This window comes from Platalea leucorodia, assembly GCF_965183815.1.
Source record: "Platalea leucorodia genome assembly, chromosome: 9".
NCBI lineage: Eukaryota > Metazoa > Chordata > Aves > Pelecaniformes > Threskiornithidae > Platalea > Platalea leucorodia.
In genome coordinates this window covers 34,562,977-34,575,066 of record NC_138831.1, presented here as the reverse complement: position 1 = coordinate 34,575,066, position 12,090 = coordinate 34,562,977, and the positions used below count along the sequence as shown (strand labels likewise).

General features: G+C 37.2%; 1 protein-coding gene across 5 annotated transcripts in view; it reads left to right on the top strand.

The window, feature by feature from the left end:
- Nucleotides 1-12,090, top strand: part of TJP1 (tight junction protein 1) — a 76,278-nt gene that overhangs the window by 41,937 nt on the left and 22,251 nt on the right. For all 5 annotated transcript variants that reach the window (XM_082321324.1, XM_082321323.1, XM_082321322.1 and 2 more), the window contains exons 9-14: nt 6,194-6,330; nt 8,779-8,884; nt 9,729-9,879; nt 10,419-10,527; nt 11,175-11,394; nt 11,805-11,989. In XM_082321324.1, coding sequence (XP_082177450.1) covers nt 6,194-6,330; nt 8,779-8,884; nt 9,729-9,879; nt 10,419-10,527; nt 11,175-11,394; nt 11,805-11,989 — 908 coding nt within the window. The remainder of the gene's footprint in view (nt 1-6,193; nt 6,331-8,778; nt 8,885-9,728; nt 9,880-10,418; nt 10,528-11,174; nt 11,395-11,804; nt 11,990-12,090) is intronic.

Here is a 12,090-nt window from a genome sequence, read left to right as displayed (position 1 = left end):
GATAATGATCCAAATTCTCTTAGTCTTCAGGAGAAACTGAACCTTTAACTTCAGTGTTATCCCTTTTTTTAAGCGTAATCTTAGAGCATGGTTGTATGAATGACAATGTTTGATAGTGATATGTTATTGAAGCATATGCAATGATATTTTGGTTTTAGAAAGCAGTTAGCTGCAAGGATATTTGAGATGACTAGTAGCACAGTTCCTATTGAATGTCCAACGTGGGTAAACTTGTTGAAGTCTTGCTTTATTTGGGCATAGTCTTTTTATTTTCCTCACCAGCCTTCTTTAAAAGTTATCTCATGTTTCTGAACACATTTGATTCCTCCAAAATAAGGTGTATTGCACAGCAGATACAGCTTTTGGAATGTAGTTTTTAATACTTGAACTTGGAAGTGGGACATTCATGATAATTCTGAAGTAAGTCTAATTTTATATGAATTCAGAGGGAAGTAATTTGTTGTATGGTTTGGAATTTTTTCTTCTACCATGTGAAACTTTAGTCTTGAATAACATAAATCTGTCCTGTTTTGCATTTCCACAGTTTGTTGGAGATGGACGTTTCAATTCATTGAAATAGAATTTCAATGTTGGTTTTTAGATTCTACTAAATGTTTGTAAAAGAGAAGTTTGCCTTCTGAGTGCTCATAGACAATGGAGCAAAAGTTAGAATTGATTTGCTGCAAATTCCAAATTCAGAGCCTGTATTTGAAGACTTTTAGATGCTATCAAAAATTCTGAAAAACAAATTGCAGCTGGCTGTTCCATAAAACTAAGATATGCCTGATTTGGTTATTAATAGCACTTACTTTGCCCAAGCGGAAAATAACACACCTTCAAGGTTTTTTGGAGTCTTTTGAGGGTTAATAAAACTGCAAGACAAATCTTACCTGCATGTACGCCTGGTTGGGGGTTATGGATTACAGACATTTTTGTTTCTCTTCCATGTATGTTGTTTGGAGGGACCACAAGGCATGAAAGTTTGTTTTCAAGTAGGGACCCCGTATTAGTGGGAAAAACTTAAAAGCAGGGTCCCATGTGCAGGGATTTGATTGTGAAAGTTATGAGGTCTCTGTCAGACTTAGAACCTTTATTTCTTGACACGCATTTCTAATGCAGTGTGAAAAGGGCTTGTGGAGGGAGGGAAAAAAAAAATCCATCAAAATTGAAACTATGACTGACTTACCCTAGCGTTAGTGCTTTCCTGTCCTATTACAGTGGTTTAGGTAGATGGTCACTTCCTCCCTATGGACTACACTGTCAGAAGAATTAAATCCTTCCTGAGAAGGAACTTTGAAGTTATCTCAACTCTGAATGCATCCGCTATTATCTACTTTATGAACAAGAGCTACCTTGGCATGGATTGACTTCCTGTTGGTCATGTCCCTTTCAAGATCAGAAAATCTGGGCCCTGAGCCACATAAAGAAAAACATGTTAAAAGCAACTTCTTTTTGTTCAAATCTGCTGTAAGATCAAATTAGTTGCAACTGCTTGATTTTTTTAAAATTCAGTGGAAAATCTGGAGGAGGGGAAAAAACTCGAGAACAACAAGCTAAGGAAGAAAAGGTGCAAAAAAATCTCCAAACTGAGCTTAAGGAGGACATTAAAAATGTATTGAAGATAACGAGTCTTTATTTAGACCCTGTTCTGCCAAGTGTTTGTATGTTAATGAGGAGAGAAATTCCAGGGGAATCCTCTTAGTCCTTTCATCCAAACTTAACTATAGACGGACACTTTTAAGTGTGCACTAGAGGACAGAAATCTGCCAACAGACTTGCTTCAGTATTGCTTTGGGGTCTGACAGGGTCTTCAATGTTGTCTGTCTTTCAGTATTCCACACTGGTATGTACACCACTGTGCCTGCAGTTTTCCTGGATATAGAATTTCCATAACAATTGCTATTTGAACATTCTGTCAAAGCATTAAATAGCACTTGTAGCTTTCTTTATTCCAGAGGAAGTTTACAGATGTCTCTCGAACACTTTCTAAAACTCAGATTCTAGAACATGTTCTTAGTTTACTAATAAAAAGGACTAATTACACTTGTATGGTTTTTTCACTCATGGAGGATTGCAAATTATCCATAATCAGTCTTAAAAAGAATCCAGAGAATGAGTCTTACAAATCTCCAGATACAGATAAATACTCATAGCCCTGGAAACTTGCAAAATTTATAGCTAGCTGTTACTGAATTAGGTACTAAGTGAAATATAAGATATAAATATGTCCTGGCTTTGAGGAGGAGCTCTCTGAGCAGATCATGTTTTAAAGGTTAAGTATAGTTTTAAGAGAGACATATAATTTTAAAGATATGCAGAACAACAACTGTTTAGGCAGAGGAAAAATGCATCTTAAATATAGAACGTCAGATAATATAAGGCAACTTTGTATAACCTGTTATGTAATCTGTTAAGAGGTCTCTGCACCCTAAGTTGAAGAGTACTTGCGGGGAAGTGTCATATATACTCTTTCTTACCTATCTGGTCTTAGTGCTGGCAGTAACAAGCTGTTGAGCTAGGTAAGCTTTTGGTGTGACCCATCCTGAAAAGTGGTATTTACAGCCAGGTGCTGGCAAGTCTGCCACATTAGGTTTAGGATGAGAGGAAACATTTAGGATGAGAGGAAATGGCCTCAAGCTGCACCAGGGGAAGTTGAGGTTAGATATTAGGAAAAACTTTCTCACCGAAAGGGTGGTCAGGCATTGGAACAGGCTGCCTAGGAAAGTGGTTGAGTCTCCATCCCTGGAGGTGTTTAAAGGACAGATAGACATGGTGCTCAAGGACATGGTATAGTGATGGATTTGGCAGTGATAGGTTAATGGTTGGACTCGATGATCTTAAGGGTCTTTTCCAACCTTAACGATTCTATGATTCTATGATTACGTCTCTGGACTGCCCTTTACCAATTGAAAGAACTCGCACTTGGGAACTCTCCTATGCTGTGTTCTTCACCTGGGTACTGGAATAGCAAAAACATTTTCTGATATGTTTAACACTTCAGCTTCAGCAACAAAGATGTGGTAGCTTGAAGAAATCCCTGTAGAGGTCATCATTATTTCCGGAAGGATGAGGTTGACTTCCGTAATACAGTTGTCAATTTATATATATAGCATGAGAGATTTGTTGTTCTGTCCATTTTCAAAAAAAGTTGAAAAACTGGAATACAGGACAAAAATCAACCCTATTTAGAATGTACTTAGGAAGATGTCTCTTGGCTCTTTATGTCCTCTCATGCTAAGCAGTTTGAGATGTGCTAACAACACACTTGGAAAGAGCCTGCATGTTCATTTTTCTCAAAACTTTTTCTGTGCAAACAAACATTCTAACTCTGTGTTGCAGACAGTCTTTTTTTGTTCTGAAGTAATCGACACAGTTGATGGCAGTAGTGTGTAGCTGACTGCATTTTGTGACTGACGGTTATTTAAAAATGCTTCTATTAGGCATACTTTAAAAAAAAGGAGGAGGAAGTGAGTTAGAGGGCCCTGACACAGGACAGATGTTAAACAATAGTGTCAGTGCACGCAGTGAACAACACTTTTGTCTCTTGGGAAGCGCAGCTGTCAGTTTTTAACAAGTTTCCATCACCTAGAACCAGCAACAGCATCAAGTTGTTTCCTGTATCATCTTGCAATGTGAAATATTCAATGCTTACTGGACAATTTAAGCAAAATCAAGAAAAATTCTACTCCTGCTCTTCTGATTTTTCCTTTTTGTTCTGTCACAATTGTTTCTATCAGCTTTTTTCCATTTAAACTTTGTTGTCTTACGTACAGTAGAACTGGCCTTTTGCAGGCATTTTTAGTTGGCAGGGTGTATTTGCCTACATGCATAGCAGTAGCCTAGTTTAGCAGCATATTGCTTTGGATATTTTCCTGACTATTTTGTGCTGTGCTCTCAGTGTCTGTATCAGTTACTGTTCTTGAGAGCGGTTTTCTTCCATATTTATGCTCCTTTTTGATATATACAGGTATAACAACAGCATAAAATTACAGTGGTTTTGGACTATGTGGAGAGGAAATGTAAAATGAACTTTGTCCTCGTGTACTAACAGCGGTATTTTTGGCCTTATTTTTAAAGCAAAACAGAGATACTACTATTTTGGAATAATGCTCCTGTAAAGTGTTAGGGATCATAGGGAAATTTACTGTAATATCTCATTAACTAGTCTTCATTACCCAAAAATCTTTGAACAGGGAGGGGAATTAGTTGTAGGTTACACTACTACAGGACTTTTTTTGTTTATAAGACACTTAGTATGCATTTAAACAGCTAAATGTATGTGTCTGTTTTTAAGAAGCCAGGAACTATTTTCAAAGGAATGAGGAGTCCAGTCATATTTTAGCCTAGTGGTGGAAGTAAAATACATAAGCTTTTAGCTTATGCACTTAATTTTATGTACAAATGAAAATATGCTGGAAATCTGAAAGAGGAATAAGAAAATTTTTATTGGTGAAGTTTGGGAACAAAGTAGAAGCATAAATACTTACTCTTCATTTTGCTAGATGTAATGGTTTTAGCATCATTTTAATCAACTCTGGAAGCCCCAAAAAGGGGTTTATCTAAATTAAAAGGACACTAATAAGGATTTTAAAAATTAGGCTGCTGTACTTGTTTTTACCAATGACTTATAACAAGATGATTGTTTACAGTGCAAGGGTGCCTGTGTCTTCCCAGATTGTTGTGATGATTACAGTATTTTTCTGTATTCTTTTTTTTTTTTTTTTTTAGCTGCCTTCAGGCACATAGTTTTAAAAATGGCAGAAGAAAGTACTGAAAAGTCTTGGCTGAATAGCTAAGCTTTGTTTCTGATGTTTCAGACTTCACGTTGCTTCAGGAAAGCACATTCTGCTTGTATTTAGATGCTTACTATTTCTTTTATTCTTTCTTACACAGCTTGGATGAGTAGATTTGCTGGGATCTGTTTTCCTAAGTCATGCTTCCAACTCTTGAAGTATTGGTTCTGATTAAAATAAACAGTCTTTAGTCTGTATAATGGATTTTGGTTTTGATACATTTGTACTTTATGGAAAGTGATACTCATTATTGCTTAGTAGCACCATCTAGCTGTTCGTAGTGAAAAACTTTTCTCCCTCTCTCCCCCCGCCCCCCCCCCCCCCCCCGACCTCTCCTTTATGAGAGGAGATGGACTTGCACCTACTGACCAAGAAGTTATCTTTGAGGAAGTACCTTTTTTCCCCCTCCTTGGCAATTAAGTCTGATAGTATATAAAAAGCTGTGATTTGTTTGTGTCTGTCTTCTCTCAAATACTTTTTATATCCTCGCTTATTTCAACATACAGCATATGTTCTGTTCAGTTCTGCTATGCTACAGCTGGTAGCTGTACCTCTCTATAACAATATAAAAATATCTGATCTTCTGAGCTAAATGAGTAGAAACTATGTTCTTTTGAGCTTTAGTTGCTCTCATCATTTAAAGAACAAGAAATATTTTTTTTTCTTTTTTAACTTGGCATATATGCCTTTGTTTTACACAGTAAGCATGTATAGGAAATGCATAAGAGGCAGTAAGTTGTCTTTTTACTAAAGTACATGGATGACTGAGTGTATGAGAAGCACTCTTGTCTTGTAATAGCTGTGGATTGAAGGCCTCATCCTCTCTGAAGACTGAGAAGTCAGGGGCATGTTTGTGTTCTACCTTTTTGTCTTTGCAAAGCCCTACCAAGAGCCACGCTGGCAGCGCTTGTGTTCCATGGCAGCTGCCACACAAAAGAGCAGATAAATTAGCTTGATCACAGCAAAGCCTAAGAATGAAGTTTAAAAATCCCTTATTTCTATAGGGAGGGGTGAGGAACAAAAACATTGTAACTGCTCTCCCCTTCTTCCCTTTGGTTCTCAGTTTCTTATGTAGCTTTCAATATACAGCATGTGTATGACTTCTGTGTTTGAAGCAGAGAGCAGTCTGTTTCACCACGTCCTTCCTCTTTCTAAATAGCCATATCTAGAGAAGTCCTTTATTAACATGAATTTAGGGACAAAATGCTTGGATTTAGAAATTGTAAAAGTTTATTAATAATGTGATAGTCTAAGAACAAAGCCTTGTTAAATAGTAATTGGTAATTCCTTACCCACCAAACCTGAACTTTGTGAATGAAGGGATTTATTCTTTAGTCTTAGTAGACCAAGGTCATAGAAACAATTCTGTATGCAGAGTGGAATTTTTTTTTCTAACGTAGTCTTCGAAGCAGAGAAGATGAGAGAATAACTAAACCAGGAGCTGTCTCTACACCTGTAAAGAATGCAGATGATATTTCTAAAACTATGGAAGAAGTGGCAGTCGAAAGAACTGAAAAACAAACTCCACCGCTCCCAGGTAAAAACATTAAAATATATTAATTATGCATGTTGTTGAGATGGATGACCAATAGGGACTTTATGCCATTATGTATTTGTGGAATGATTTTCAAAGTATTAAAACAGACCAAGTCCTCATTATTTTTATTTCTGAATACAAATGGTCTTTGTAATCATAACCCCATTTATATCTTAGCACTTTGGTCCTGAAAACCTAAGCTGTGGGGTCTGCCCATTATATAGGGGTCAAACTTCAGTGTTTAGAGCTGTATCTATAGGTGATGGTTGTAGAGAGTTTTGTCCTGATTTCTCAAGCAAGGTTAAAATTCATCCTTTCTTTTCTGAGAGTCAAGCAGTAGACTGGTTCTTACAGGTTACTGTAGCAAACTATATTTAAACAAGGATGTAGTTAAGCCTGTTCAGAACTACTGTTCCCAAGACACAACTCAAAACACTCTGAAATGCTTTGTTACTGTAGCACTTACTAACTACAGTCATGGCCCAAGAAGGCATTTTAACAAGTGCAGTACAACTAATAAAACCAGAACGAAATCTTGTTCCCTTTTTCCTAAAAGGGAAGGATAAGCTAAATGGCAGCAGACAAAAGCCAGTTGGTGTAAAAAAGAAAAAACATAAGACAATATGGTGACAGGACACTGTTCTGGGCAGGCTGACTCTTAAGATTTTTGTTTACAGAATGAGGTACTTTAGCAAAATTATAAGTGGAGGAAGAGGAGCTGTGCAGATGGTTTAGAGGGAGCTGTTCTTGAAAGGCTGGGTAGAATGAGAAAAAGCACATTCAAGCTTGAATGTGCATTTGAAGACTTAAGAGATGAGCCCTGACACTTCTGCACGCAGTATTTAGTAGCTCAGTGAAGAACTGGAAGAGTTATGATGTTGATAGGCTCTGAAAGATCTTGAAAATGAGAACAGTAGCTTTTCTGATGCAGCAGCCATTATTAAAAAGATTGTCATAGGAGGTGACCTTTTGCAGGTTTTATGAAAAGATGCAAATGAAGTAAGTTTATATTTGCCAAGATAGAAAAAGGATGTGGTAGTAAGATTAGATGAATTCTGTATTTCTATAAGATATTGAAGATTAATAATTGGCATAATACAAAGCCAGCCAGGATAGGAGACCCTTGAGATGGTTCTTAATCCAAAGTAACGTACTAATAATTGGTTTGAGGGACTGGCAAGCAAGTAATAAGTACTGTGGGGATTTTGTTGGTTAGCGGGGAAGAAGAAATGTTCTGTTCTTGGGTGAATGGGAAGAGGTATATGGAAATATTTAGTTTGGATGGGAGGACATGTAGGCCAGTACATAAAGATAATATTTCAATTGGTGTCTGCAGATAAAATTAACTTGCCATAGTATATAGTCTGAGATAAAAAGGTGCGATAAAGGGCATAATCCTTCAACAGCCTCACAGAAAGCTCTAGGGAAATGAGGATCTTTCAAAGACTAATGAAAATGTGGTTAGAAAAGTAGTTGGCAGATTCCGTGACAGTTTGCTGCTTAGACTAAGGGCAAGACAACTGTCATGGTTGATTGTGTCGAAGGAGGGTGGAAGGAGAGTATTTGTTCATCAGAGGCTTAGGCTAGGAAAGGGTCATTAAAGACTTAAAGGAAAACGCTATGTTACTGTATGGTAAGGACAAGAGTCACATTAGAAAAGGCATTATTACCAAGCTGTTGTCTGAAATTCCCAATTTCAAACTAGTCTGTTCAGTGATTTGAAAGGAAGACAGCACAGTTGTTGGAAATATCAGCGATATAGACTAGTTCGAAGCCAGCCTAGTTTGAAATCAACTTTTTTCAAGTATGTAGGGATAAGCCTTAAATACAAATTCTTCTAACGTGACCAACCGCATAGCCAAGAAGAGCCCCTATTAGTGTTCATTACTGAGGGGAGACCGCAGTGGTGGTTTTCTCTCAGTGACTCCAGAGAATCTATGCAGCAGAGCCATAGTAAGTGCTTATCTTTAAGAACCACCAACTGGACCAAAGTAAGCGTTCAAATCTGCTGACGTCAGGGTATGCAGCAGTAGTTCGAATGTTTGTGATATTTTTCATTGCAAAAATTGAATTCTTGAGGGAAGAGAGCCGATGGAAAATTAACAAGTTATGTCAGGTGACAAATCAAGGTGAGAAACAGCAGGGTTGAAAGTGGTCTTGTGAACATGAAGTCTTCTAGTTCTTGTAGTTTTATGGTGTTCAGAGTACTTAATGAAGTACAAAGGAAGTTTTGGGATTTTTACTGAAGTAATAATTAGGCCAGTAATCACACTGCTTTGAATGGCATGGTGAGGGTGTCTTCTGTTGTTTTAAGATTCTGATATGTCGTGTTTAAGTGGGGTAGAGGAGGCTACTGAAGAAGTCATTAAGCTCTTAATTAAGTTAAGCTTTGCCGTCTCATCTTCAAATGTCCATTTGGTCATTTAACATCTTCTGATATTTTAATAGAACCAAAGCCAGTGTATGCACAAGGAGGTCAGCCAGATGTGGATTTACCAGTCAGTCCATCTGATGGTCCTTTACCCAATTCAACCCATGAAGATGGAATGCTGCGGTAATGTAACTCTAAACTCTATTTGAATCTGCCTGGTACTTGAGCAAACGAAGCTTTTATCTGAGGTGATGAATAACCTGTGTAAATCGTCTGATGTAAAGTCCCATATGCTGTCCGGACACTTTGGTTCAGAAATATTAGGATGAAGACTTTAGATTTATTCCTGAGCCTTGTTGGCACTTACATTGTGTAATATACCATTTTAAAGTCTATTAGTTTTCTATGGAAATGAGCAGTTACAATGATCAACTGGTGAAAAGAATTTCCGGTGTTTATCTCTCCCTGGGCACGCCCAACCCTCCTGCCCTGTCCCCATCTCCAGAGAGAGAAGAGATACTGTAGCATATTCTTTTCCTTTCATAATAATTGGAGAGCAATGAGTAAAGGTCACTGCAAAAATGTGCAAAGTCATGACGTACAAATGAGTCTACTTTCAATTGGGATCTCCTTTATGGACGTTAGTGTACATGAGAATAGATTAAAGTTTGATTTTTGTCTCAAATTCATCTTAATCTCTTTAGAGCCAAAATAGATCTATATGCCAGCACAGCTCTTTAAAAGGAGGAACATTTTTGGAATAGAGTGTCAAAGTGCCTCACTTAAATCACTGTATGAGTCTAAGACAAACAAACCCCACTAAACAAGTAAATACAGGTGGGTTTTTTGAAGTGCTGCTAATGTGTGTTGTAATGCTGCAGTTGATAAGCAGTTAATGGTATGCATAGCATAATATCCTCTAATTGAAATAATAGGCAAATTAGTTCTTTGCATGTGTTCAGTCTCAAATTTACCAGGATATTTTATGCTATTACACTTCTAAGTGGAATATTTTCTAAATCTCTAGGCCAAGCATGAAACTGGTAAAATTCAGAAAAGGAGATAGTGTGGGCTTGCGACTAGCAGGTGGCAATGATGTTGGAATATTTGTAGCTGGTGTTCTGGAAGACAGCCCTGCAGCGAAAGAAGGATTAGAGGAAGGGGACCAGATTCTCAGGGTATGTCAAAAACAATAACAGTACAAACATTCTGTTGTACCAAAGTAGGTTTTATTTCTGTAGTAGTAAAGCCTTTGAGGTTCATACAGGTTTTTTTTTCTGTATGTACTTATTAGATGACTTAATAGCAGCAAAATCTCCTGTTACGGTACTGTTGCTAGGAAGGTTACTAAGTTTTACATCCAATTTCTTAGACTAATTCAGTTGATAAAGTTGTTTGGGTTTTTTAACTGTTGAGTCACTAAATTGTCAGAGGGCTCTGTATGTTACTGATGTTTGTAGGTGCTCCATAATAATAATCTAAAGAATACAAAATTAACAGCTACCTATTATTCTGGAAGCTATGCTTTTATCAAGAAATAAAGCAGGACTATTTAGAGGTACAAGAGACATCTAGAGATGCATACACTTGGTGTGTAGGTATGAAACTGAATTTAAAAAAATCTTAGCAATAAGTTGATTTAGATTTCCCATTATATAGTTAAATCTCTGTTATAATGTCATATGCTGAATCAAACTGATTCCTTCATTGGTACCAGGTAAATAATGTAGACTTCACAAATATCATCAGAGAAGAAGCTGTCCTTTTTTTGCTTGATCTTCCTAAAGGCGAAGAAGTAACCATTTTGGCACAGAAGAAAAAAGACGGTAAATATTTGTATATCGTGAGCAATGTAGTAGACTGCTTGGAACAACATAAAAAGTATAGTGAATGATGTCTAACTTCTGGCTTGTGGGAGATTGGCACCATATGAAGACTAAGTTCTTTTGGCTTTGGAATAGGTTACTAGTACAGATAGACTACAGATGGATATTGTAACAGTACACCCCCCTACCCCCAAACAAAACCTCCAAAACAACCCCAAAAAAAACTAAACAAAAAACAAACAAACAAAAAACCCCTAGCATCTGACAAAAGTATTGGCATTAAACCTTGGGGGAGCAGGAGAGTCTGTTGTTATGTTGTTGAAGATGAGCGATTGCACTGATGTGCGTGCACACACAAACTTCTTCCCCAGTGAGATTAATTCCTTCCAGGGGAACTGAATTAAGCTTTCACTAGCACCAAATTTTTGACTGTGAAAGTGGAATTTATGTTGGTAGTTTGCTATTAATAGTTATGCTGCTTAAAATAGAGCAGCTCTGAGATATTAAGGCTTCTTGTTTTAAATATACAGTATTACTTCAAGGAGAATTAATGTGAGGCACTGCTTTGAGTAATTCTTGTGAGCATTAGGACATCACTTGAACTTATGTAACACTTTATATTTTGGTGTTTCTTTTTCTTTTTTCAGTTTATCGTCGCATTGTTGAGTCTGATGTAGGGGATTCTTTCTATATCAGAACTCATTTTGAATATGAAAAGGAATCTCCTTATGGACTAAGTTTCAACAAAGGTGAAGTGTTCCGAGTGGTGGACACTCTGTACAATGGCAAACTGGGTTCATGGCTTGCAATTCGAATTGGCAAGAATCATAAGGAAGTTGAGAGAGGTATCATACCCAACAAAAACAGGTATGATCTTAAATTGCTGTTTTAAAACTACAATTTTAAATTCTGCATCTGTACAATGAATGATTGGACTTGTTTGCAGGATGCTAGTTTGTAGAGCTGGTTCAGTCAGAAAAAGTGACAGTGTTAAAACAAATTGTAGTTAGTTATCTGATTTATGGATTTGCTTTTGACTCTTGTACAGTCCACAAAAAAACCTTAAACTTTCTTTTCAATACAAGAGACAAGGCTATGTAAAGCTTTAGAAATGTGGTATCAGCCTCAGTAGTTCAGTCTTGTACTTTCTAATACAGAAACAACGAAATCTTGATTCAGCAGGTGGTAGTGGTTTTTGGAAGTATAAGCTTGCTAGTCAAGCATTACTTCAGGAGCTGATTTCCTTGATAACTGGTTGGGATTTGTTGTCATCTTAGAGCTGAGCAACTAGCTAGCGTACAGTACACGCTTCCAAAGACAGCAGGAGGAGATCGAGCGGATTTTTGGAGATTCCGAGGTTTGCGTAGCTCAAAAAGAAATCTCCGAAAAAGCAGAGAAGACCTTTCTGCCCAACCTGTTCAGACGAAGTTTCCTGCCTATGAAAGAGTTGTTCTTCGTGAAGGTATGGCTTTATTCTTACTGTTGCGGGTTAACAGGTTTGTGTAGTTTGCTTTGCATTAGCCTGTGTATTTAAGAGTATCTTGCATTTGTTTTAAGTAGTCA